This window comes from Procambarus clarkii, chromosome 68 (assembly GCF_040958095.1).
Source record: "Procambarus clarkii isolate CNS0578487 chromosome 68, FALCON_Pclarkii_2.0, whole genome shotgun sequence".
Lineage (NCBI taxonomy): Eukaryota > Metazoa > Arthropoda > Malacostraca > Decapoda > Cambaridae > Procambarus > Procambarus clarkii.
This window is the reverse complement of record NC_091217.1, coordinates 15,157,653-15,182,494: the sequence shown is the minus strand read 5'-3', so window position 1 is coordinate 15,182,494 and position 24,842 is coordinate 15,157,653. Positions and strand designations below refer to the sequence as shown.

The following is a 24,842-nucleotide window of genomic DNA, read 5'->3' as shown; positions in this document are numbered from 1 at the left end:
TCTGCATAGATTCTTGTTGCTCCTCTCACAATTTACCTGTATGGAATGCAAGGAATTAATCAAAGTTCCCTAAACATATCAATTACAGGTATGGCATGAAATAGGTGAGTGTAATCTGGGGTACACGTACATTGTGGTATGTTTTATTCCTACATCGTGACCGCCTCTACCCATTGAATCAAAATGTGCACAAAATGATATACAATACTTGGTAAGACGGATACGGTCGTTGCTGTGATGTTGATAGGCTGTGTTGCTGGTTGTTGACACGTAATTTGGGTGTCTGGTTGTTTCACCAGCTCTAGAGCCAAGTACAGCGTATGGCTGCTGTGTTATGATTCTCTCGCGGGAGCCTTGCTCTCAGTGGAGCCAACGCCCTAAATGCTGGTTCCTCACTCAAAGTAATTTTACATTAACAAGGGAACCTAGTTACAATTTGATGTAAATAATTATATTCAGTCTTATTGATTACTTTTTTGTTAAATCTAGATACTAAACTAGTCTATTAACAATGTTTCATAATGTAAATATACGATGACATCCATGACGTCACGGAGTCGATGACGTCACAGAGTCTCCCATTTTCCATCCTTAAGGGATTACAGACTAAGGGAGACTGTGTTATATGTGTGTGTGTGTGTGTTTGTGTGTGTCGGTTTCCCGACATAATTCCGGGGGGGGAAGAACACGGGTCGAAGTCCCGGTAAGGACTGCGATCACTTTATTCTTCTCCTTCAGAATTATAGTGCTGCTTTAATTTGAGTTTACATTGTTGTGCAGCAGTCCGTTGGGGGACGTATGTCCCGCACTGGCGTATCGGGTGCTGGAAGTCGTTGTACGTCTTCTTTCCTGGCCAGTTCTAAAGGTACTAATTTCTCTAAAGTTTTGAGGGTAGTGTTGCCTCTGCATTTTACTTTCACTATTCTCAAGATGCCCTGGCTGTCTGGATGAACAGAGACTATTTGACCTATAGGCCACTCTGAGCGTGGTCCATCACTATCCACCAGAACTATGTCACCAGGGTTCAAGTCAAGTTCAGGGTTCACCTGTTATAGGAGTTGTTTGCCCCGTAATGATACTCCCTCAGAGCTGTAAGGTATTCACGAGTCCATACGTCATTCCACCAACTTATCACCCTTGAAAGATGTTTGAAACGTTGAACCAAATCACTCTCTTTGACATATGAAGGATCCTCTGGTTCCTCGTCCGTAAGGGACACAAGTGTTTTGAGAGGTCTCCCATACATCAGATGAGCTGGACTTAATGGTTCACGCTGCAAAACATCATCAGAGAGGTAGGTAAGTGGTCGGTTATTAACTCGTGCTTCTATCTCTATGATTACTGTTTGAAGCTCCTGTAGGTCAATCTTTTGGCGGTGTAGGGTTTTTCGTAAAAAACGTTTCACCGTACCTACCATGCGTTCATAGAAGCCTCCATGCCATGGTGCTCTGGGAGGTATGAAACTGCTCAACGGCAGTTCCAATGGGACTGCCGTTGAGTTAGGGCAGTGCGTACCTTTGGGTGTGTCCAGATTTTCCTCAGACATGCTTCTCCTGCCACCAAGTTGGACCCATTGTCTGAAATCATTAACTTAGGACAATATCTACGTGAAGCAAACCTGCGGAAAGCCTGTAAGAATGCTTCGGCACTCATATCGGGAGTCACTTCTAGATGGACTGCCCTTGTTGTGGCACAAGTAAAAACACAGATATAGGCCTTTACTGGTTTCTTGTCTTTAGTGCCTGTCAGTGTTAGTGCTCCTGTGAAATCTACTCCTGTTGTCTCAAAAGGATGAATATGTACGACTCGTTCCTTCGGAAGTGGAGGAGGGCCAGGATATGGACACACTCTGGCATCGTATCTCCGGCATACAACACAGGATTTGATAATGGATTTTACTGTCTGTCTACCTTGGGGTAGCCAGTACTATTGTCGTAATTCTGTGAGAGTATTTAATACCCCACCATGCAGAGTGCAGTATTTGTGTATATGTAACACAATTAGTTTACTTACTATGTGGTGACAAGGGAGCAATATTGGATTTTTTGCTTCCAGATCTATGTCAGCATGCTGTAAGCGTCCTCCGCATCTTATCAAGTTATAATTGTCAGTGTCTAACCAGAGACCCAGATCATGTTGTAGCTTCTTAGGAACATTGTCAATTTCTGTCCCGAATGTGTCGGTCTGAGCTCTTTTAACCCAGTACCTTAAGGCACTAGGGAATTCATGCTTGATTCCTATTTTCTTTAGAAAATCAAACACTACTTGGGTGACACCTACAAGTTTGTTCAGTTCAGAGTACCGAGCAGGATCAATTACCAAAGTCCGAGGTAGTTCCGGGTTCTCAGTAGGAACAGTGACATTGGTCACAATGACTTGTGGCTTTTGTTCAGGCCACTGGTCGCTGATTAGCCACTGAGGTCCATTGAACCACATCTCTGCCTTTGTTAATTGCCGTAAAGTCAGGCCTCGGGAGAGATAGTCAGCTGGATTCTCTTTAGTAGGTACATATCTTAGTTTATACCCTGCTGACAACTCTCGTATTTCCTTAACGCGGTTACTCACGTAAGGATTCTTACTGTTATTGTTTTTAACCCACTGTAGCACTGCCTCATTATCTGACCATACTACTGTTTATTTAAAGTGGATGTGGCTTAAGGCCTTGATCAGATAATGAGCCAATCTTACACCTAGCAGTAAGGCTGTTAATTCCAGTTGTGGCAGTGATCTTTTCTTTAAAGGTGCCACTCTGGCCTTTGATGTGAGCAAATTGGCTTGCCCATTTGAGACCAGGTAAGCTACTGTACCATAAGCCTTTCCTGAGGCATCACAAAATACATGTAGCTTAATTGGTTCTTTTTCATTTACTACTGTGTTCCTAGGGAACTTGACAGACTCTAGGATACTTAAATCTTTCACTAACCCTTGCCACTTTTCCTGTAGGGCAGGTGTTAGAAGATCATCCCAGCCTATCTTTTGTTGCCAACATTCCTGTATTATCTTCTTCCCATTAATTAGTATTGGACTCAATAAGCCTAATGGGTCGAAGGGTTTGCTGACTTGTGATAGCAATTTCCTCATTGTTAAGTTAGTGGTATCTGTCTCCACTGACTTGATTGTCAACTGATCATTTGTCGTGTTCCATTGGACACCTAGTACCTTTGTCATCTCGGGTACTTGGTAGTCGGGAAATTCAGTTGCGATCAGTTGTTTTAATTTGTCATTGTTAGAGACCCAAGACTGGAGAGGCATATTGGCTCCCATTAATTCTCGATTGGCCTCATGGTATATGTCCAACAGCTTACTTTCACTGTTGGTTGTTCCTTGAAAATTATCCACATACAGGTTTTCGCTAATTTCCGTCTTGTTCGGGCTATTGGACTTCTTCAAGTGCGTATCCAAGGTAGCTTGAAGCAGAAATGGGGAGGACGTGGCCCCGAACAAAACAGACGCAAACCGATAAGTGATTATTTCACTGTTCGGATCGTTAGGATCCTTAATCCATAGGAACTTTGTGTAGTTCCGGTCTTCTTCTTGAAGACCTACCCTAAGGAATGCCTTGCTAATGTCGGCCGTATATGCATAAGTCCCTATACGAAACTTTAACAGCACGTCATAAAGCCTTTGTGTTAGGCTAGGGCCAGTTTGAAGGCAGTCATTAAACGAAACACTATTCTGTCCCATCTTAGCACTGCAATTAAATACTATCCGTAGTGGGGTAGTAGCAGAATTCTTCTGTACATGATGGTGAGGCAGGTAGTGTCTTTCCTTTGGGTTATCATTTGTTACAACTTCGATAAATTTGTCATCGAGCTGCTTCTGTATTATTTCATGGTACAAGTTCAAGTTCTCAGTTTGTCTTTGTAAGCGTTACACCTGTGATCTCAATTGATTTTGTGCCATAAAGTAGTTGATGGGTAGCTGAGGGTGATTCAGCTTCCATGGTAACCTGACCCAGTACTGATTATCTCTGTAGATAACTGAGTCTAGGTATTGTTTGTAAGTCCAGTCATCATCTGGGCTAGGTTGTTCAGGGACAATGCCAAGAGTTGCCAGGTCCCATAACTTATATACTGGGGGATCAAGCTCATCCTCGGATATGTCTCTGTGTTGCAGTGGAGACTGGTCTCCTAGTCATGCAACCATTACTGTGTTGGCCTGTTGGTGGTCTACAGGTGCGGTTTGTTTTAGCCGTAATACTGGGCCTGTTAGTAAATAGCCACCTGCAGATGGTAACACGTTCATACCGTAGTAATCTTCCTTTCCTATGATAAACTTATGGTAGACATCTGATCCCATAAGGATTCCAATATTGGAAAGGTTGTCTGATGCAATATTATCAGCCAAAGGTATTCCCTTTTCTTCCAGGAATTTGGCTGTTGTTCCTAGACCTTCTATATACAGGTCTGTTGGGAATCTATCTATTACTAGTGCTGGTACTTTTCGTACATAACCTCCTAATTGTACTTTGGGTCGTACTACCCTGTAAGCTCGGGCTCCTGAGTTAGTCAGGAATCCTGCTATGTTTATCCGTGTCTCCTCTACAGGTGTAAGTTTCAGTTTATCTACCAACTCCTTTGATATAAAGGTCAGTTGGGACCCTTGATCAAATAATCCACGTATGGTGGCCTTATTCTTTCCATTTCTAATGATCAATCGTGCAGTAGGTAGAGCTGATTTATGGTTAGACCTTGTTGAGAAGACACTTATGTCAGGTAACACAGTACAAAGGTGTACTGATGCTGTAGCTCCCTCCTCCTCCTGTGGTTTGGGAGACTTTATACTTGTGTCCCCACAAAGTGCAGTATGGTGTTGACCCTTATGGCACTTATTGCAGGAGCGTATTGAAGTTGTGCAATTGTTGGGATGATGTTCCCTTATACACTTGCTACATCTATGTAACTCCTTGAGTCGTTTTATGCGTGTTGCATGATCAGGGTAGCGTCTGCAATTGTACATGGAATGTGATTGCTCACAAAACACACATGGTCTCCAGACGTTAACAGTATCTTGAGGAGTCACCGTTTTGGGTGACGCGTTAACTGTAGGTTTGGAGGGACCAACTACATATGTTCCTACACTGCCCTGATTCCACTTTGTGGAGGGGGAAGTTGTTTTAGCTTTGTTTGGAGTACTGTTTGTACTCTGTTGTTTACTATTAGTAGTAGACGAAGGTTTAGATGTCACTTTTCCTTCTGGATTAACTCTCTCTCGTTCTATGATGGTTTGTAAACCCTTTGTAATCTCCTTTACAGTCAAGGATGACTTACCTACTAATACAAACAACTTATCCAGTATGTCCCTGGGTAATTTTCGTGTCATATGGACTTGTATTATCCAGTCTGACTCATCCAAGTTCACTTTATTTTTAAGTGCCTTGAGCATGGACTCAAGCTCCAATCTGAAGGCTTGGAGTGAGACTGCAGTATTATTTGGAGGTTTAATGTCTAACAGTTTCTGTGTTAGAATTCTGATGGTCCTTTCAGGTTTAGCGTAATTATGTTTCAGGAGTTGTACTGCATTGTCATAATCATCATCTGTGTGAGTCAGATTACAGACTACCTGATACGCTTCATCCTTCAAGACACTCTGTAAGTATGTAAACTTTGTCGTTTTAGGAACATTAGCATTAGAATCCACAGAATCGACAAATTTGCTCCAGAAACCGTCCCAACTCTCGTCTTCTGTTCCAGAAAAAGTTGGGAGACTAAGTGATGGCAATTTGACTTCTGGTGCTGTCTGGTTCTGGGAAGTTGTGGCTGCAATATTTATATTGGCTTTATGGGCATTTATGATATCATCAAAGTGTTGCAACTTTGTAAACATTGCATCTTCATAATCGGAATGTTCTTGTAGTACACCTTTCATTGTATCTCCATCAACATTGGTAAGCTTAAGTAAATCTTGATATTCTTTCAATTGTTGCAACACATGGTCATATTTGTTCCGTGTAAGCCTAAGATAGTTTTCCAGTGCTGCATAATTAACTGGAGTTTGTTTACTCATGTCTTCACATGTGCTTATCTGCCGTGATAAATGTCCCCTCAATCCTGTGAGGGTTATTTGGACATTTGTGACAGTAGACATCTTGGAAGTACTTGTTAGTCGTATGGACTAGTGTCAGGACTATTTCTGGCACTTGTATTAGTAGAGCCACTAGTTTCCGAACTAGAGCTACTTATCATTTATTTAAATATACACTGTATAATCATACACACTATAATTTGAGTGGTAGACCTGTATCAATGCTGGTACCCGCAAGTTAGCCCTTCTTTATCACTCTTGGTTGGTACAGAGACACAGGTTAACACTCAAAGGTGAAATGATTATAGTTAAATTATACCTATAGTTATATTGATATCATGTTGACAACACAACTCGGGTTGTCTTAAATACTGCATAAAAATATGTACTTGCTAGGTTGTAATATGTGTTCAACTCTAGATAAGTGTAAAATTCTTACCCTTACACCAGGTTAGCACAATAAATTAGACTAGGTTGCTGTACAACACCAGCTTAAAATGTCCTACCCTTGTGTAAGAATTAGTTGTAAATAATGTGGCATGCAGTAATTGTTACAGTAATGGCAGTAATAATGCAATAATTGCAAAAAAACATTTATAAGTAACTTATAAGTAAAGTAGCCTCTTATCAACCTCTTGTAATAAAATGAAAAAGCACAATTGTTCCTTTGGTACTGCCAGAACAATAATAGTGCTTGTTGTAAGTTCTGTTTGCTATGAGATTGAAAAGTTAGGCTAGAAAAAATGCAAAAATATAGCAGTGTCTTCCTGCTATAATGTTTGAATGTTTGTAGGTAATATTGCACTAAATGTATGTATAATATCTAGGTTCGAAGGAGCAAATTAATGTGGGGAAACTCCAGGCAGCTAATTTCTTTTTTTTAAATTGACTTTAATAAGATAAAGTTATGTCTTATTTATTTGTCTTAGTAAGTAAGAATTAATTGAGTGGACTGTATACTTGTAAACTGCCTGAAATCTTCTTACACACTAATGGGAGGGACAATTGGTAGCCTAAACCACTTTGTTATGGCTCCTTCTTAAACTACCAATTGTTTACCTTTTATTATTATAATATACCACATGTGGTCTAATCTACATGTAATAATTACTAATTATGACTACTAATACTGTTAAAAAATGGCTTGGCTGTGCCAGTAGTGTGGGCCTGGTAAGGCGTGTTGGTGTATCTTCCAGACTGGGTGTGGCTCTGTGCCTTTGTGCCACGTAATGGCGGCTGGTGGGAAGGACAAAGCTGGCAAACAAATAGTTAATGTGTATGAACCAACTGTCTGCATAGATTCTTGTTGCTCCTCTCACAATTTACCTGTATGGAATGCAAGGAATTAATCAAAGTTCCCTAAACATATCAATTACAGGTATGGCATGAAATAGGTGAGTGTAATCTGGGGTACACGTACATTGTGGTATGTTTTATTCCTACATCGTGACCGCCTCTACCCATTGAATCAAAATGTGCACAAAATGATATACAATACTTGGTAAGACGGATACGGTCGTTGCTGTGATGTTGATAGGCTGTGTTGCTGGTTGTTGACACGTAATTTGGGTGTCTGGTTGTTTCACCAGCTCTAGAGCCAAGTACAGCGTATGGCTGCTGTGTTATGATTCTCTCGCGGGAGCCTTGCTCTCAGTGGAGCCAACGCCCTAAATGCTGGTTCCTCACTCAAAGTAATTTTACATTAACAAGGGAACCTAGTTACAATTTGATGTAAATAATTATATTCAGTCTTATTGATTACTTTTTTGTTAAATCTAGATACTAAACTAGTCTATTAACAATGTTTCATAATGTAAATATACGATGACATCCATGACGTCACGGAGTCGATGACGTCACAGAGTCTCCCATTTTCCATCCTTAAGGGATTACAGACTAAGGGAGACTGTGTTATATGTGTGTGTGTGTGTGTTTGTGTGTGTCGGTTTCCCGACATAATTCCGGGGGGGGAAGAACACGGGTCGAAGTCCCGGTAAGGACTGCGATCACTTTATTCTTCTCCTTCAGAATTATAGTGCTGCTTTAATTTGAGTTTACATTGTTGTGCAGCAGTCCGTTGGGGGACGTATGTCCCGCACTGGCGTATCGGGTGCTGGAAGTCGTTGCACGTCTTCTTTCCTGGCCAGTTCTAAAGGTACTAATTTCTCTAAAGTTTTGAGGGTAGTGTTGCCTCGGCATTTTACTTTGACTATTCTCAAGATGCCCTGGCTGTCTGGATGAACAGAGACTATTTGACCTATAGGCCACTCTGAGCGTGGTCCATCACTATCCACCAGAACTATGTCACCAGGGTTCAAGTCAAGTTCAGGGTTCACCTGTTATAGGAGTTGTTTGCCCCGTAATGATACTCCCTCAGAGCTGTAAGGTATTCACGAGTCCATACGTCATTCCACCAACTTATCACCCTTGAAAGATGTTTGAAACGTTGAACCAAATCACTCTCTTTGACATATGAAGGATCCTCTGGTTCCTCGTCCGTAAGGGACACAAGTGTTTTGAGAGGTCTCCCATACATCAGCTGGACTTAATGGTTCACGCTGCAAAACATCATCAGAGAGGTAGGTAAGTGGTCGTTATTAACTCGTGCTTCTATCTCTATGATTACTGTTTGAAGCTCCTGTAGGTCAATCTTTTGGCGGTGTAGGGTTTTTCGTAAAAAACGTTTCACCGTACCTACCATGCGTTCATAGAAGCCTCCATGCCATGGTGCTCTGGGAGGTATGAAACTGCTCAACGGCAGTTCCAATGGGACTGCCGTTGAGTTAGGGCAGTGCGTACCTTTGGGTGTGTCCAGATTTTCCTCAGACATGCTTCTCCTGCCACCAAGTTGGACCCATTGTCTGAAATCATTAACTTAGGACAATATCTACATGAAGCAAACCTGCGGAAAGCCTGTAAGAATGCTTCGGCACTCATATCGGGAGTCACTTCTAGATGGACTGCCCTTGTTGTGGCACAAGTAAAAAGACAGATATAGGCCTTTACTGGTTTCTTGTCTTTAGTGCCTGTCAGTGTTAGTGCTCCTGTGAAATCTACTCCTGTTGTCTCAAAAGGATGAATATGTACGACTCGTTCCTTCGGAAGTGGAGGAGGGCCAGGATATGGACACACTCTGGCATCGTATCTCCGGCATACAACACAGGATTTGATAATGGATTTTACTGTCTGTCTACCTTGGGGTAGCCAGTACTATTGTCGTAATTCTGTGAGAGTATTTAATACCCCACCATGCAGAGTGCAGTATTTGTGTATATGTAACACAATTAGTTTACTTACTATGTGGTGACAAGGGAGCAATATTGGATTTTTTGCTTCCAGATCTATGTCAGCATGCTGTAAGCGTCCTCCGCATCTTATCAAGTTATAATTGTCAGTGTCTAACCAGAGACCCAGATCATGTTGTAGCCTATTTGGAACATTGTCAATTTCTGTCCAGAATGTGTCGGTCTGAGCTCTTTTAACCCAGTACCTTAGGGCACTAGGGAATTCATGCTTGATTCCTATTTTCTTTAGAAAATCAAACACTACTTGGGTGACACCTACAAGTTTGTTCAGTTCAGAGTACCGAGCAGGATCAATTACCAAAGTCCGAGGTAGTTCCGGGTTCTCAGTAGGAACAGTGACATTGGTCACAATGACTTGTGGCTTTTGTTCAGGCCACTGGTCGCTAATTAGCCACTGAGGTCCATTGAACCACATCTCTGCCTTTGTTAATTGCCGTAAAGTCAGGCCTCGGGAGAGATAGTCAGCTGGATTCTCTTTAGTAGGTACATATCTTAGTTTATACCCTGCTGACAACTCTCGTATTTCCTTAACGCGGTTACTCACGTAAGGATTCTTACTGTTATTGTTTTTAACCCACTGTAGCACTGCCTCATTATCTGACCATACTACTGTTTATTTAAAGTGGATGTGGCTTAAGGCCTTGATCAGATAATGAGCCAATCTGACACCTAGCAGTAAGGCTGTTAATTCCAGTTGTGGCAGTGATCTTTTCTTTAAAGGTGCCACTCTGGCCTTTGATGTGAGCAAATTGGCTTGCCCATTTGAGACCAGGTAAGCTACTGTACAATAAGCCTTTCCTGAGGCATCACAAAATACATGTAGCTTAATTGGTTCTTTTTCATTTACTACTGTGTTCCTAGGGAACTTGACAGACTCTAGGATACTTAAATCTTTCACTAACCCTTGCCACTTTTCCTGTAGGGCAGGTGTTAGAAGATCATCCCAGCCTATCTTTTGTTGCCAACATTCCTGTATTATCTTCTTCCCATTAATTAGTATTGGACTCAATAAGCCTAATGGGTCGAAGGGTTTGCTGACTTGTGATAGCAATTTCCTCATTGTTAAGTTAGTGGTATCTGTCTCCACTGACTTGATTGTCAACTGATCATTTGTCGTGTTCCATTGGACACCTAGTACCTTTGTCATCTCGGGTACTTGGTAGTCGGGAAATTCAGTTGCGATCAGTTGTTTTAATTTGTCATTGTTAGAGACCCAAGACTGGAGAGGCATATTGGCTCCCATTAATTCTCGATTGGCCTCATGGTATATGTCCAACAGCTTACTTTCACTGTTGGTTGTTCCTTGAAAATTATCCACATACAGGTTTTCGCTAATTTCCGTCTTGTTCGGGCTATTGGACTTCTTCAAGTGCGTATCCAAGGTAGCTTGAAGCAGAAATGGGGAGGACGTGGCCCCGAACAAAACAGACGCAAACCGATAAGTGATTATTTCACTGTTCGGATCGTTAGGATCCTTAATCCATAGGAACTTTGTGTAGTTCCGATCTTCTTCTTGAAGACCTACCCTAAGGAATGCCTTGCTAATGTCGGCCGTATATGCATAAGTCCCTATACGAAACTTTAACAGCACGTCATAAAGCCTTTGTGTTAGGCTAGGGCCAGTTTGAAGGCAGTCATTAAACGAAACACTATTCTGTCCCATCTTAGCACTGCAATTAAATACTATCCGTAGTGGGGTAGTAGCTGAATTCTTCTGTACATGATGGTGAGGCAGGTAGTGTCTTTCCTTTGGGTTATCATTTGTTACAACTTCGATAAATTTGTCATCGAGCTGCTTCTGTATTATTTCATGGTACAAGTTCAAGTTCTCAGTTTGTCTTTGTAAGCGTAACACCTGTGATCTCAATTGATTTTGTGCCATAAAGTAGTTGATGGGTAGCTGAGGGTGATTCAGCTTCCATGGTAACCTGACCCAGTACTGATTATCTCTGTAGATAACTGAGTCTAGGTATTGTTTGTAAGTCCAGTCATCATCTGGGCTAGGTTGTTCAGGGACAATGCCAAGAGTTGCCAGGTCCCATAACTTATATACTGGGGGATCAAGCTCATCCTCGGATATGTCTCTGTGTTGCAGTGGAGACTGGTCTCCTAGTCATGCAACCATTACTGTGTTGGCATGTTGGTGGTCTACAGGTGCGGGTTGTTTTAGCCGTAATACTGGGCCTGTTAGTAAATAGCCACCTGCAGATGGTAACACGTTCATACCGTAGTAATCTTCCTTTCCTATGATAAACTTATGGTAGACATCTGATCCCATAAGGATTCCAATATTGGAAAGGTTGTCTGATGCAATATTATCAGCCAAAGGTATTCCCTTTTCTTCCAGGAATTTGGCTGTTGTTCCTAGACCTTCTATATACAGGTCTGTTGGGAATCTATCTATTACTAGTGCTGGTACTTTTCGTACATAACCTCCTAATTGTACTTTGGGTCGTACTACCCTGTAAGCTCGGGCTCCTGAGTTAGTCAGGAATTCTGCTATGTTTATCCGTGTCTCCTCTACAGGTGTAAGTTTCAGTTTATCTACCAACTCCTTTGATATAAAGGTCAGTTGGGACCCTTGATCAAATAATCCACGTATGGTGGCCTTATTCTTTCCATTTCTAATGATCAATCGTGCAGTAGGTAGAGCTGATTTATGGTTAGACCTTGTTGAGAAGACACTTATGTCAGGTAACACAGTACAAAGCTTTACTGATGCTGTAGCTCCCTCCTCCTGTGGTTTGGGAGACTTTGTACTTGTGTCCCCACAAAGTGCAGTATGGTGTTGACCCTTATGGCACTTATTGCAGGAGCGTATTGTAGTTGTGCAATTGTTGGGATGATGTTCCCTTATACACTTGCTACATCTATGTAACTCCTTGAGTCGTTTTATGCGTGTTGCATGATCAGGGTAGCGTCTGCAATTGTACATGGAATGTGATTGCTCACAAAACACACATGGTCTCCAGACGTTAACAGTATCTTGAGGAGTCACCGTTTTGGGTGACGCGTTAACTGTAGGTTTGGAGGGACCAACTGCATATGTTCCTACACTGCCCTGATTCCACTTTGTGGAGGGGGAAGTTGTTTTAGCTTTGTTTGGAGTACTGTTTGTACTCTGTTGTTTACTATTAGTAGTAGACGAAGGTTTAGATGTCACTTTTCCTTCTGGATTAACTCTCTCTCGTTCTATGATGGTTTGTAAACCCTTTGTAATCTCCTTTACAGTCAAGGATGACTTACCTACTAATACAAACAACTTATCCAGTATGTCCCTGGGTAATTTTCGTGTCATATGGACTTGTATTATCCAGTCTGACTCATCCAAGTTCACTTTATTTTTAAGTGCCTTGAGCATGGACTCAAGCTCCAATCTGAAGGCTTGGAGTGAGACTGCAGTATTATTTGGAGGTTTAATGTCTAACAGTTTCTGTGTTAGAATTCTGATGGTCCTTTCAGGTTTAGCGTAATTATGTTTCAGGAGTTGTACTGCATTGTCATAATCATCATCTGTGTGAGTCAGATTACAGACTACCTGATACGCTTCATCCTTAAAGACACTCTGTAAGTATGTAAACTTTGTCGTTTTTTGGCACATTAGCATTAGAATCCACAGAATCGACAAATTTGCTCCAGAAACCGTCCCAACTCTCGTCTTCTGTTCCAGAAAAAGTTGGGAGACTAAGTGATGGCAATTTGACTTCTGGTGCTGTCTGGTTCTGGGAAGTTGTGGCTGCAATATTTATATTGGCTTTATGGGCATGTATGATATCATCAAAGTGTTGCAACTTTGTAAACATTGCATCTTCATAATCGGAATGTTCTTGTAGTACACCTTTCATTGTATCTCCATCAACATTGGTAAGCTTAAGTAAATCTTGATATTCTTTCAATTGTTGCAACACATGGTCATATTTGTTCCGTGTAAGCCTAAGATAGTTTTCCAGTGCTGCATAATTAACTGGAGTTTGTTTACTCATGTCTTCACATGTGCTTATCTGCCGTGATAAATGTCCCCTCAATCCTGTGAGGGTTATTTGGACATTTGTGACAGTAGACATCTTGGAAGTACTTGTTAGTCGTATGGACTAGTGTCAGGACTATTTCTGGCACTTGTATTAGTAGAGCCACTAGTTTCCGAACTAGAGCTACTTATCATTTATTTAAATATACACTGTATAATCATACACACTATAATTTGAGTGGTAGACCTGTATCAATGCTGGTACCCGCAAGTTAGCCCTTCTTTATCACTCTTGGTTGGTACAGAGACACAGGTTAACACTCAAAGGTGAAATGATTATAGTTAAATTATACCTATAGTTATATTGATATCATGTTGACAACACAACTCGGGTTGTCTTAAATACTGCATAAAAATATGTACTTGCTAGGTTGTAATATGTGTTCAACTCTAGATAAGTGTAAAATTCTTACCCTTACACCAGGTTAGCACAATAAATTAGACTAGGTTGCTGTACAACACCAGCTTAAAATGTCCTACCCTTGTGTAAGAATTAGTTGTAAATAATGTGGCATGCAGTAATTGTTACAGTAATGGCAGTAATAATGCAATAATTGCAAAAAAACATTTATAAGTAACTTATAAGTAAAGTAGCCTCTTATCAACCTCTTGTAATAAAATGAAAAAAGCACAATTGTTCCTTTGGTACTGCCAGAACAATAATAGTGCTTGTTGTAAGTTCTGTTTGCTATGAGATTGAAAAGTTAGGCTAGAAAAAATGCAAAAATATAGCAGTGTCTTCCTGCTATAATGTTTGAATGTTTGTAGGTAATATTGCACTAAATGTATGTATAATATCTAGGTTCGAAGGACCAAATTAATGTGGGGAAACTCCAGGCAGCTAATTTCTCTTTTTTAAATTGACTTTAATAAGATAAAGTTATGTCTTATTTATTTGTCTTAGTAAGAAAGAATTAATTGAGTGGACTGTATACTTGTAAACTGCCTGAAATCTTCTTACACACTAATGGGAGGGACAACTGGTAGCCTAAACCACTTTGTTATGGCTCCTTCTTAAACTACCAATTGTTTACCTTTTATTATTATAATATACCACATGTGGTGGTCTAATCTACCAGTAATAATTACTAATTATGACTACTAATACTGTTAAAAAATGGCTTGGCTGTGCCAGTAGTGTGGGCCTGGTAAGGCGTGTTGGTGTATCTTCCAGATTTGGTGTGGCTCTGTGCCTCTTTGTGCCACGTAATGGCGGCTGGTGGGAAGGACAAAGCTGGCAAACAAATAGTTAATGTGTATGAACCAACTGTCTGCATAGATTCTTGCTGCTCCTCTCACAATTTACCTGTATGGAATGCAAGGAATTAATCAAAGTTCCCTAAACATATCAATTACAGGTATGGCATGAAATAGGTGAGTGTAATCTGGGGTACACGTACATTGTGGTATGTTTTATTCCTACATCGTGACCGCCTCTACCCATTGAATCAAAATGTGCACAAAATGATATACAATACTTGGTAAGACGGATACGGTCGTTGCTGTGATGTTGATAGGCTGTGTTGCTGGTTGTTGACACGTAATTTGGGTTACCTGGTTGATGGGGTTCTGGGAGTTCTTCTACTCCCCAAGCCCGGCCCGAGGCCAGGCTTGACTTGTGAGAGTTTGGTCCACCAGGCTGTTGCTTGGAGCGGCCCGCAGGCCCACATACCCACCACAGCCCGGTTGGTCCGGCACTCCTTGGAGGAATAAATCTAGTTTCCTCTTGAAAATGTCCACGGTTGTTCCGGCAATATTTCTTATGCTTGCTGGGAGGACGTTGAACAACCGCGGACCTCTGATGTTTATACAGTGTTCTCTGATTGTGCCTGTGGCACCTCTGCTCTTCACTGGTTCTATTCTACATTTTCTTTCATATCGTTTACTCCAGTACGTTGTTATTTTGCTGTGTAGATTTGGTACTTGGCCCTCCAGTATCTTCCAGGTGTATATTATTTGATATCTCTCTCGTCTTCTTTCTAGTGAGTACATTTGGAGGGCTTTGAGACGATCCCAATAATTTAGGTGCTTTATTGCGTCTATGCGTGCCGTATATGTTCTCTGTATTCCCTCTATTTCAGCAATCTCTCCTGCTCTGAAGGGGGAAGTGAGTACTGAACAGTACTCAAGACGGGACAACACAAGTGACTTGAAGAGTACAACCATTGTGATGGGATCTAGTTGTTTCACCAGCTCTAGAGCCAAGTACAGCGTATGGCTGCTGTGTTATGATTCTCTCGCGGGAGCCTTGCTCTCAGTGGAGCCAACGCCCTAAATGCTGGTTCCTCACTCAAAGTAATTTTACATTAACAAGGGAACCTAGCTACAATTTGATGTAAATAATTATATTCAGTCTTATTGATTACTTTTTTGTTAAATCTAGATACTAAACTAGTCTATTAACAATGTTTCATAATGTAAATATACGATGACATCCATGACGTCACAGAGTCGATGACGTCACGGAGTCTCCCATTTTCCATCCTTAAGGGATTACAGACTAAGGGAGACTGTGTTATATGTGTGTGTGTGTTTGTGTGTTGGTTACCCGACAACCCATGATAAGCAAACAAAGCGTGAACATGGATACTGCCTATATTATGCATGGGGTGTGGGTAAATATGGGCTTTCAAGAAGAACTGATGGAATATTCAAACATAACCACCCACGAAACTGCAGAAATATCCTAAATACAAGAATAAGTCGACGTGTCTCTGGTTGCTCCTACCTCAGCGAGCTGGTTAGCCTCACCGAGGGTGAGGCAGCACACTTCTATAGGCCCTGTTTCCCGTTGAGGGGGGAAAGGGGTGCCTGCTGTATTGCTTCAGCTACCGTTCTCGCACACCATGGAAACGGCTATCCGTTTTCACCATGGTCTAGGTGAAAGTCAGGTTCCGGAGGGAACATCCCTAAACAAGGAGTGAGAGATCCAAATTAATCTCATTCAAACAAATCCCACAACAATTACTTACTCCTGATCTCTGGTTACCCTGGAACGAGATCAAAACATCACATGGAAATTCTATAACCCGTATTGGTGTAATTGAACCGAACACAAAACACAGACAGTAAAGTAATTAAATGTGGAATTACGTGTAACATATATACAGGCAGAGACGAATTACATTAATCACTCAGACAAACTGTAATCGTCACTTTTAACGTACCTACTCGACCACGTTCTCACACCCGTAGCAGGAGATAACAATACAACATCAGCTCGGCGTGTTAATATCAAATCAACGCAAGGAAACATGCACTTCAATAAACACAGAGAAGTTATTATTTGTTCTCACATATAAAACCGGCCTTCTGTCACACAAAACTCATGCATAAAGATGGACTTTGTAGAGGCTCCTCCAGCAATCAACGCAATAGTATATCATGCGGGTATTAATGACGCAGGGTTTTCAACCAGGTGGTGTTGGCATGGGACCAGCGAGACGTTCAGGTGCGGAGCGCAGTATGACACAGCTGGGAGGCGACAAGTGTGTAACACGTGTTAAGGGCCACAGGGTGACAGGCACGGACGATGGGAAAAAACTAAATCTGAAAAATGTCTAAGTTATTTCACACTGGGAAATTCACTTCACATTGGGAAACAGATGCTTAGCCACTATTCTACACCCACGTAGCTTTAGGCTTGCGTATGGGGCTGGATGTTTACGATAACAGCAGGTGATCCCGTTTAGTCTGAATATTTCTCTACTGGGACCTTGTGTGAAGTTACACTTTCTATCTCTCGATTATCACTCGTAATATAATTAATTCCGATCTTCACGATACCGGATTCTGTAGACAAACCGCGGGATGGAACTGGGATATCGAGTTGAGCTTAAGGTGTAGGCGGTGTTTCCCCTAGTTGTTGGCCGACAACTACAGGTACACGTCCTCACAAGTGCAGCGACGACGCTAGAATGTCTTAGGCAGCAGCAAGCAAGCCACACTGGCGGTTTCATACACTATCTCCTTGTCTCTTCAAAAGAGCCAATCAGAGGGTGAGCCCACCGTGCCTTAACCAATAGGGCCTACCCTTGGATGATGTGATGTCTCTGACTTCACACTGAAGGGAGGCCTGAGCCTCTAGACGGTTGGAGGGTCGTGGCCTGCCGACCCAACCCGTTCTCGCAAATTCGTATAGTCAATATTGACTTATTAACTACGTGCATAGGTGATATACTAAACATAATAGATACCCTTAAAAAGCTTCATAGAAAACACCGACCTTACCTAACCTTGTTAGTATCTTAAGATAAGCATCTTATTGCTTCGTAATTACAATTATTACTTAACCTATACCTATTATAGGTTAAGTAACAATTGTAATTACGAAGCTATAAGATGCTTATCTTAAGATACTAACAAGGTTAGGTAAGGTCGGTGTTTTCTATGAAGCTTTTTAAGGGTATCTATTATGTTTAGTATATCACCTATGCAGATGACACTAGGATTTTCAAGAGAGTATACAACATAAGGGATATAGCAAACCTCCAGTCTCATGTCAATCAGGTGAAAGAGCATAAGGTCGTTTTATTATGCGTAGACGCAGGGAACAATGGCTGGGTGCTGTGTGTCTGTATCTCATGCTGTGAATATCATAACTAGCATTGTGTTCACTGATAGCTGATAGTCTTTATCTCTGAAGTCTTTATCACAGTCAGGATCATCTATGACACTATCAACGCAAAATAATGGCAGTTATCTACCCTATTCATCATTATTAAGTGGTGCTGTGTCCCGCTGCACAGCGGTGCAACTATGGGCCGCAACTGGGCCCCATCTTAAACACCTCCAAATGTGAAATAGTTTCCTCCAACTCAAACATCATGAATCGACTAACATATGTCTTGCATGACACTCACACAACTATTCCTGCAAACAGCCCTGATCTCGGAGTGCCTCTTATGCCGAACGCCATTGATGAAATCCTTGGAAATCATTGACCTAACCAAAATAAAATTGAAGATTGGCGATAATGATGTTAACAATACATTTAACATTCCTAATACATGTTAAAGGCATCTCAGGTTAACTTAATTTGTAAGGTGGTGGCCACGGTAGCTGCACAGTTTTCCAGGTTACTGTTTAAGTCTTCATATTTTCCTCTTCTAAATCAGGTGAGCAGGATCGGCAAATTCTACTTGGTATTTGATGTGACTCAGTGGAAATAAATGATCATGGATTTGTTGACTGCACCACAAAATGGAAAAAAAAATGACAAAACCCTCCCCCCCCCACCCCCACCCAGACCAGCAATATCTGAATCCAACAAACAATTCTGTCTGGATAGCTGAATCGTGAATAAAAAGCGATGGCTTTCTCGACACCGAAGGAATACCATTTAGCCTTATTTACCCCCAGAGCTGTGGGTTCTACCCATCCTCGAGATTCCCTTATATCAGTTCCTATGTCTGCAACATGCCCGTGTCTGCAACATGCCCGTGTCTGCAACATGCACGTGTCTGCAACATGTACATTTCTGCAACATGTACATTTCTGCAACATGTCCATGTCTTCAAGTACAGCATCTCAGAAGTGGAGGGCTCTCACCGTGCAGCACCATACTACCTTGTATATTGGTGGATCTGCGGCATGGAAGAAGCAAGCGAACATGAGTTGTACAATTTGTACTGCAGAAAATCTAAGAGAGCTGACTTGGAGCGACGATGTCAACATCACAGAGAAGAGCCGCCTCTGCTTAATGTCTAGCAGAGAGAAAACAGGTTTTACAATTCCTAATATTTTTCTGTCCGTGCTGGTTGGATAGAAATGATTGCATTAAGCACCGGGAGGAACGGTAGGCAATTGCATTGGACTAAATCTGTGTATCTACATTGGCAGACACCTACATAATCCTTCCCAGCTGTTCGAGCAGGAACCACTGCCACTCTCATGGAAAACAGTAAAGACCCATTCATACAGGGAACTAAAGCACTGGTTGAACTTTGTCGCTATCAGCTCTGAGACCTATAGCCAATGAAAAATATGCGTAAGGAGCACACACACAGAGATCACACTAACGTGATGCATCAAATGAACAAATACACAAGGGCCGTGACGAGGATTCGAACCTGAGTCCGGGAGCATCCCAGACACTGCCTTAATCGACTGAGCTACGACAGGGTAAAAGGGTTGAAACCGAAGTTCTACTGAACTTACTGGATCCCGTAGCCTCTCTGAGGCACAAACCAGGCTTGTGCAGGGGGGGGGGGTTGTGTAAAAGCCTGGTTTGTGCCTCGGAGAGGCTACGGGATCCAGTAAGTTCAGTAGAACTTCGGTTTCAACCCTTTTACCCTGTCGTAGCTCAGTCGATTAAGGCAGTGTCTGGGATGCTCCCGGACGCAGGTTCGAATCCTCGTCACGGCCCTTGTGTATTTGTTCATGCGTAAGGAGCTTTTACATTGATTTAGGCTCTAGGTTCATCAAAACAACTAGACCCAAGAGCCGCCAACTCCATTTCCAGCGCCTTGATATAACACTCCACAAGGAAATATCCACTGCATCCTCCGTTCCGGGACTCAGCATCCAAGAAACTGGAATAAATCTACAACATTTAAAAAAAAAACTTTGTTTTATTTTGTATAGCCAATAAATATGTTAACTGTTAGACAATGCAGAATAAAACACATATATTAGAGCAACGAGCAGGAAAGAGGTGACAGAAGACAGTACACGAGAACAAACAACGGGTCCAAAATGGATCTCATTTTCGTAATTATATTTGCAGATGCAAAAGGTCCTTACAAGTCCAACGGAAAGTTATTCACCTATTTAATTTAATGTATATAAACATTTATTATTATAGTTGCTGTTTCATATTGTCTATCTGGTAATGTCAAATAATGCCTTACCACTACTACCGCAGAGGCTACATGATCACGACCCCGCGACAATGGGTCTCAGGAACACCGGCTAAGCTGTGTGTGGTCGTCGTCGACCCGGCGGCTCCAGCTGGTGAACTGATGTTCGCGGTGACCAATTATGACTGGACCCAGCCAGATGGAGACCGGAACGTTACCATCATTCCCAACACCACTATTGACATCCCAGCAGGTGAGTGGAGCCACGAGGTCACTTGCAGACCCTCCTGCAAGCTTGATAGCTAAAGAATAATATTTCAGCAACGTGCTCACCATCATGTTGCACGGTACTCACCATCTGCCTATCATCCAGCTATGTGTCAAACCTCTCATACTCCAGGATCTTTATTGTAGCTTTCACCAGTTAGGTCTTAAATACAAATGCTTATCTTCTCTAAGCCTCACAGACTCCTGGGGCATCATCCACTTGCCACTTGATCAAGAGTAATGTATCACATTACTCTTGATTAAGTAATTAACACTGAAAATAAGACCACCTTCGACCACTGTAACACTTCATATGAGCTTTGGTTTGCCTTCCAAGATATCCTTTCAAAATATCCTCAGAGTCACTCCCATACACAACCAATATTTACTATTTCATTCATGAACATATTCACTGTCGTACACGAACAATACGCACCCACATACAAGACATATACTCATTGCCATACTTAAGCAATACTCACCCACATACACGACTAATACTCACTGCCATACATGACCAATATTCACGCGATATTTGATCTATACCCTATGACATACACGGCCAATACTCAGTATCATACAAGACCAATACTCACTGCCATACAAGACCAATACTCACTGCCATACACGACCAATACTCACTGCCATACACGACCAATACTCACTGCCATACACGACCAATACTCACTGCCATACACGACCAATACTCACTGCCATACACGACCAATACTCACTGCCATACACGACCAATACTCACTGCCATACACGACCAATACTCACTGCCATACACGACCAATACTCACTGCCATACACAACCACTGCTATGCTTTATGCCATTCACGATCAATTCTCATTGTTATAAACGTTCAATAATAACTGGGATACATGACTAATTCTTACTGTCATAGACGACCAATCATTATTGCAATACACGAATAATATTATCTGCCTACATAACCAATACTCACTGCCATACATGACTAATACTCAATGCCACGCTTGACCCATACTCACCCACTACACGACCAAAACGAGCTGCCGTACTGGACCAATACTCACAGGCATACGCGGCCAATACTCTCCAATATCATACAAGACTAATACATTCTGCTTTGCAGGATCATTTTTAATTGCCATACTCGACCAATAATCCCTGCTATACACGACCAATACTGACCGCCATCCACAACCAATGCCCACCGCCATCCATAACCAATACCCACCGCCATCCACAACCAATACTCGCTGCCCTTCATGACCAATACTCACGGACATTCACGACCAATACTCACTGCCATACACGCTCAATACTCACTGCCATTCACGACCAATACTCACTGCCATTCACGACCAATACTCACTGCCATTCACGACCAATACTCACTGCCATACACGACCAATACTCACTGCCATACACTACCAATATTCACTGCCATACACGACCAATAATACTCACTGCCATTCACAACCAATACTCAACGCCATATGTTACCTATCGTTCGTTACAGCTCGTGACCCTACAACAGCCAACTTTAAAAAAGGTCTAGGGTTACTAAAAACTGCTGTTCACAAGAGCGGGTCACCAGTGTAACCCCTTAATAAGTAATGAGCACTTTGTTAAAATTTTCCTTTAGGACTGAAAAATTATACATATAACTTATAATATATATATTGAATACAGTATAATATAAAAACACAGATGGTCAAGTTAACTTATACAACAACAAAAAGTATTGTCTTTCACACATAATAAAATAAAATAAAAAAATTGGCACAACATGAATGTTACAGACTTAACTCTACAAAGATGTGATCTCTCCAGCCCCGTATCAGCCACTGACTTACATATCTGCGGGAGTCAAAATCATTGCCTCTGCCCCGCGAAAAATTGTCAAAGTTACAATATTTATTAATTCTACAATGGAGCAATATATTGTGACAAGAGTAATCTTAAACTAACTTAATGAATGGTCAATACATATTGGTATAACAAAAAATAAGGTAATTATTGCTTTACATAGTAATTAAAATACACATACAAAGGGGAATGATGGCATGCTCATCCAGCAACGGACTATCCCACTACAATTTGCCAGATACAGTTCACACAATTATTATTCACCTATGTTACCCACATATGATCACATATAAATCATTAGTTCCCTTGGGAAACTGAGTACACAAAGAAATAAAACAATCATTCCCACGATACGTTGGGCCTAACGCCAACAATGTAACATGAAATTATTTTACATAGAACATATAAGTATATCAATATACATACTTGTAATTTATACACAATTATAAAGGTACATATTAATTTATTTAATTACGTATCTTATAGAGGTACGTAACACCATACACGACCATCATCTTCTGCAATACATGGCTAATACTTTCTGCGATACATGGCCAGTACTCGCTTTCAAACACGACTAATATTCACTGCGATACACGACGAATAGTCATGGCAATATATTCGACAAATTTTCACTGCTATACTTGACTAATACTCACTGACGTACACGACCAAATGCTTACTGCCATACACGACCAAATGCTTACTGCCATACACGACCAAATGCTTACTGCCATACACGACTAATTCTCACTGCAATACATGACCAATACTCACTATGATACTCGACGAATACTCACTATCATACACGACCAATACTACTGCGATACGTGACCAATATTAACTGGTCACGTTGTTGCGTAACATTTAATTCTGTCTGGATGCGTTCAAGTGCTTTGAATGAATCTTGGCCAACTCCTGAGGGTGGGATGCGTGGAAAATTATTTTTGGTCAATGCCTCCACTGTTGCTTGCAGACTTGGATCCTCTAGGGGGTGCAGTACGGATTTCATCAAGAGTGAGAGCCTTAGGGACTGCATCACAGGTTACAGAGTGTACATATTCCTCGGCAACTTGCTGATGCTTGGTGATGGTGAAACTGTTGGCAGGATGTCGACTGATGTAATCAGCGGGATTGCCTGCACCCGGCTTGTATTTCACCGTAAAGTTGTATGGTTGCAGACGAAGAGCCCATCTCTCAGTGCGAGCTGGTGGTTTGGACTTGTGGTCACTGACCAACAGCTTGTGGTCAGTGACTATCGTGGTGAAGGGTGCACCAAGCAGATACACATTGAAGTGTTCACAGCCCCATACAAGAGCAAGAGCTTCCTTCTCTGTCTGACTGTATCGTTGCTCAACATCAGTGAGAGAACGGCTGGCGTAGGCAATTACTACTCTGGAATATGGTTGACCAGGTTTGTTTTGGGCTAAAACAGCTCTATAACCAACAGGACTAGCATCCACGGTTAGTGCTCCACACTCATAGCACGTCTAATCTTGAGTGAGATAAGCATTACCTTGGTGTGGGTAGTCTCCTCCACAACTGTAACATTTTTTGTTGACACCCTCTGATGTGGGTCGTTGTGACTGCTTGTTCACAGGTCAAAGCATAATCAGCATAACGAATTGTGTAGCACAGAGCGTGGTTTTGTAAACAGCATCGGCTTCCTACATCACACTGCTTCCTCAGCACACAGCTTCAGTCAGCACAAAACTTCGGTGAGCACAAAGCATCAATCGGCACACAGCTTCAATTAGCACACAACATTGGTAGCACACAACATTGGTAGCACACAACATTGGTAGCACACAGCTTTGGTAGCACACAGCTTTGGTAGCACACAGCTTTGGTAGCACACAACATTGGTAGCACACAACATTGGCAGCACACAACATTGGTAGCACACAGCTTTGGTAGCACACAGCTTTGGTAGCACACAGCTTTGGTAGCACACAACATTGGTAGCACACAACATTGGTAGCACACAACATTGGTAGCACACAACATTGGTAGCACACAACATTGGTAGCACACAACATTGGTAGCACACAGCTTTGGTAGCACACAGCTTTGGTAGCACACAGCTTTGGTAGCACACAGCTTTGGTAGCACACAACATTGGTAGCACACAGCTTTGGTAGCACACAGCTTTGGTAGCACACAGCTTTGGTAGCACACAGCTTTGGTAGCACACAGCTTTGGTAGCACACAGCTTTGGTAGCACACAGCTTTGGTAGCACACAGCTTTGGTAGCACACAGCTTTGGTAGCACACAGCTTTGGCAGCACACAGCTTTGGTAGCACACAGCTTTGGTAGCACACAACATTGGTAGTACACAGCTTTGGTAGCACACAGCTTTGGTAGCACACAGCTTTGGTAGCACACAGCTTTGGTAGCACACAGCTTTGGTAGCACACAGCTTTGGCAGCACACAGCTTTGGCAGCACACAGCTTTGGTAGCACACAGCTTTGGTAGCACACAGCTTTGGTAGCACACAGCTTTGGTAGCACACAGCTTTGGTAGCACACAGCTTTGGTAGCACACAACATTGGTAGCACA

The 24,842-nt window shown here is 41.9% G+C and overlaps 1 protein-coding gene across 1 annotated transcript in view; it reads left to right on the top strand.

Annotated features, from left to right (window-relative positions):
- The window catches only part of LOC123774736 (murinoglobulin-2), a 308,702-nt gene that overhangs the window by 18,757 nt on the left and 265,103 nt on the right, over positions 1-24,842 (top strand). Inside the window, 1 exon segment of the mRNA XM_045769279.2 lies at positions 20,222-20,409. Within this exon segment, the coding sequence (XP_045625235.2) occupies positions 20,222-20,409 (188 nt within the window).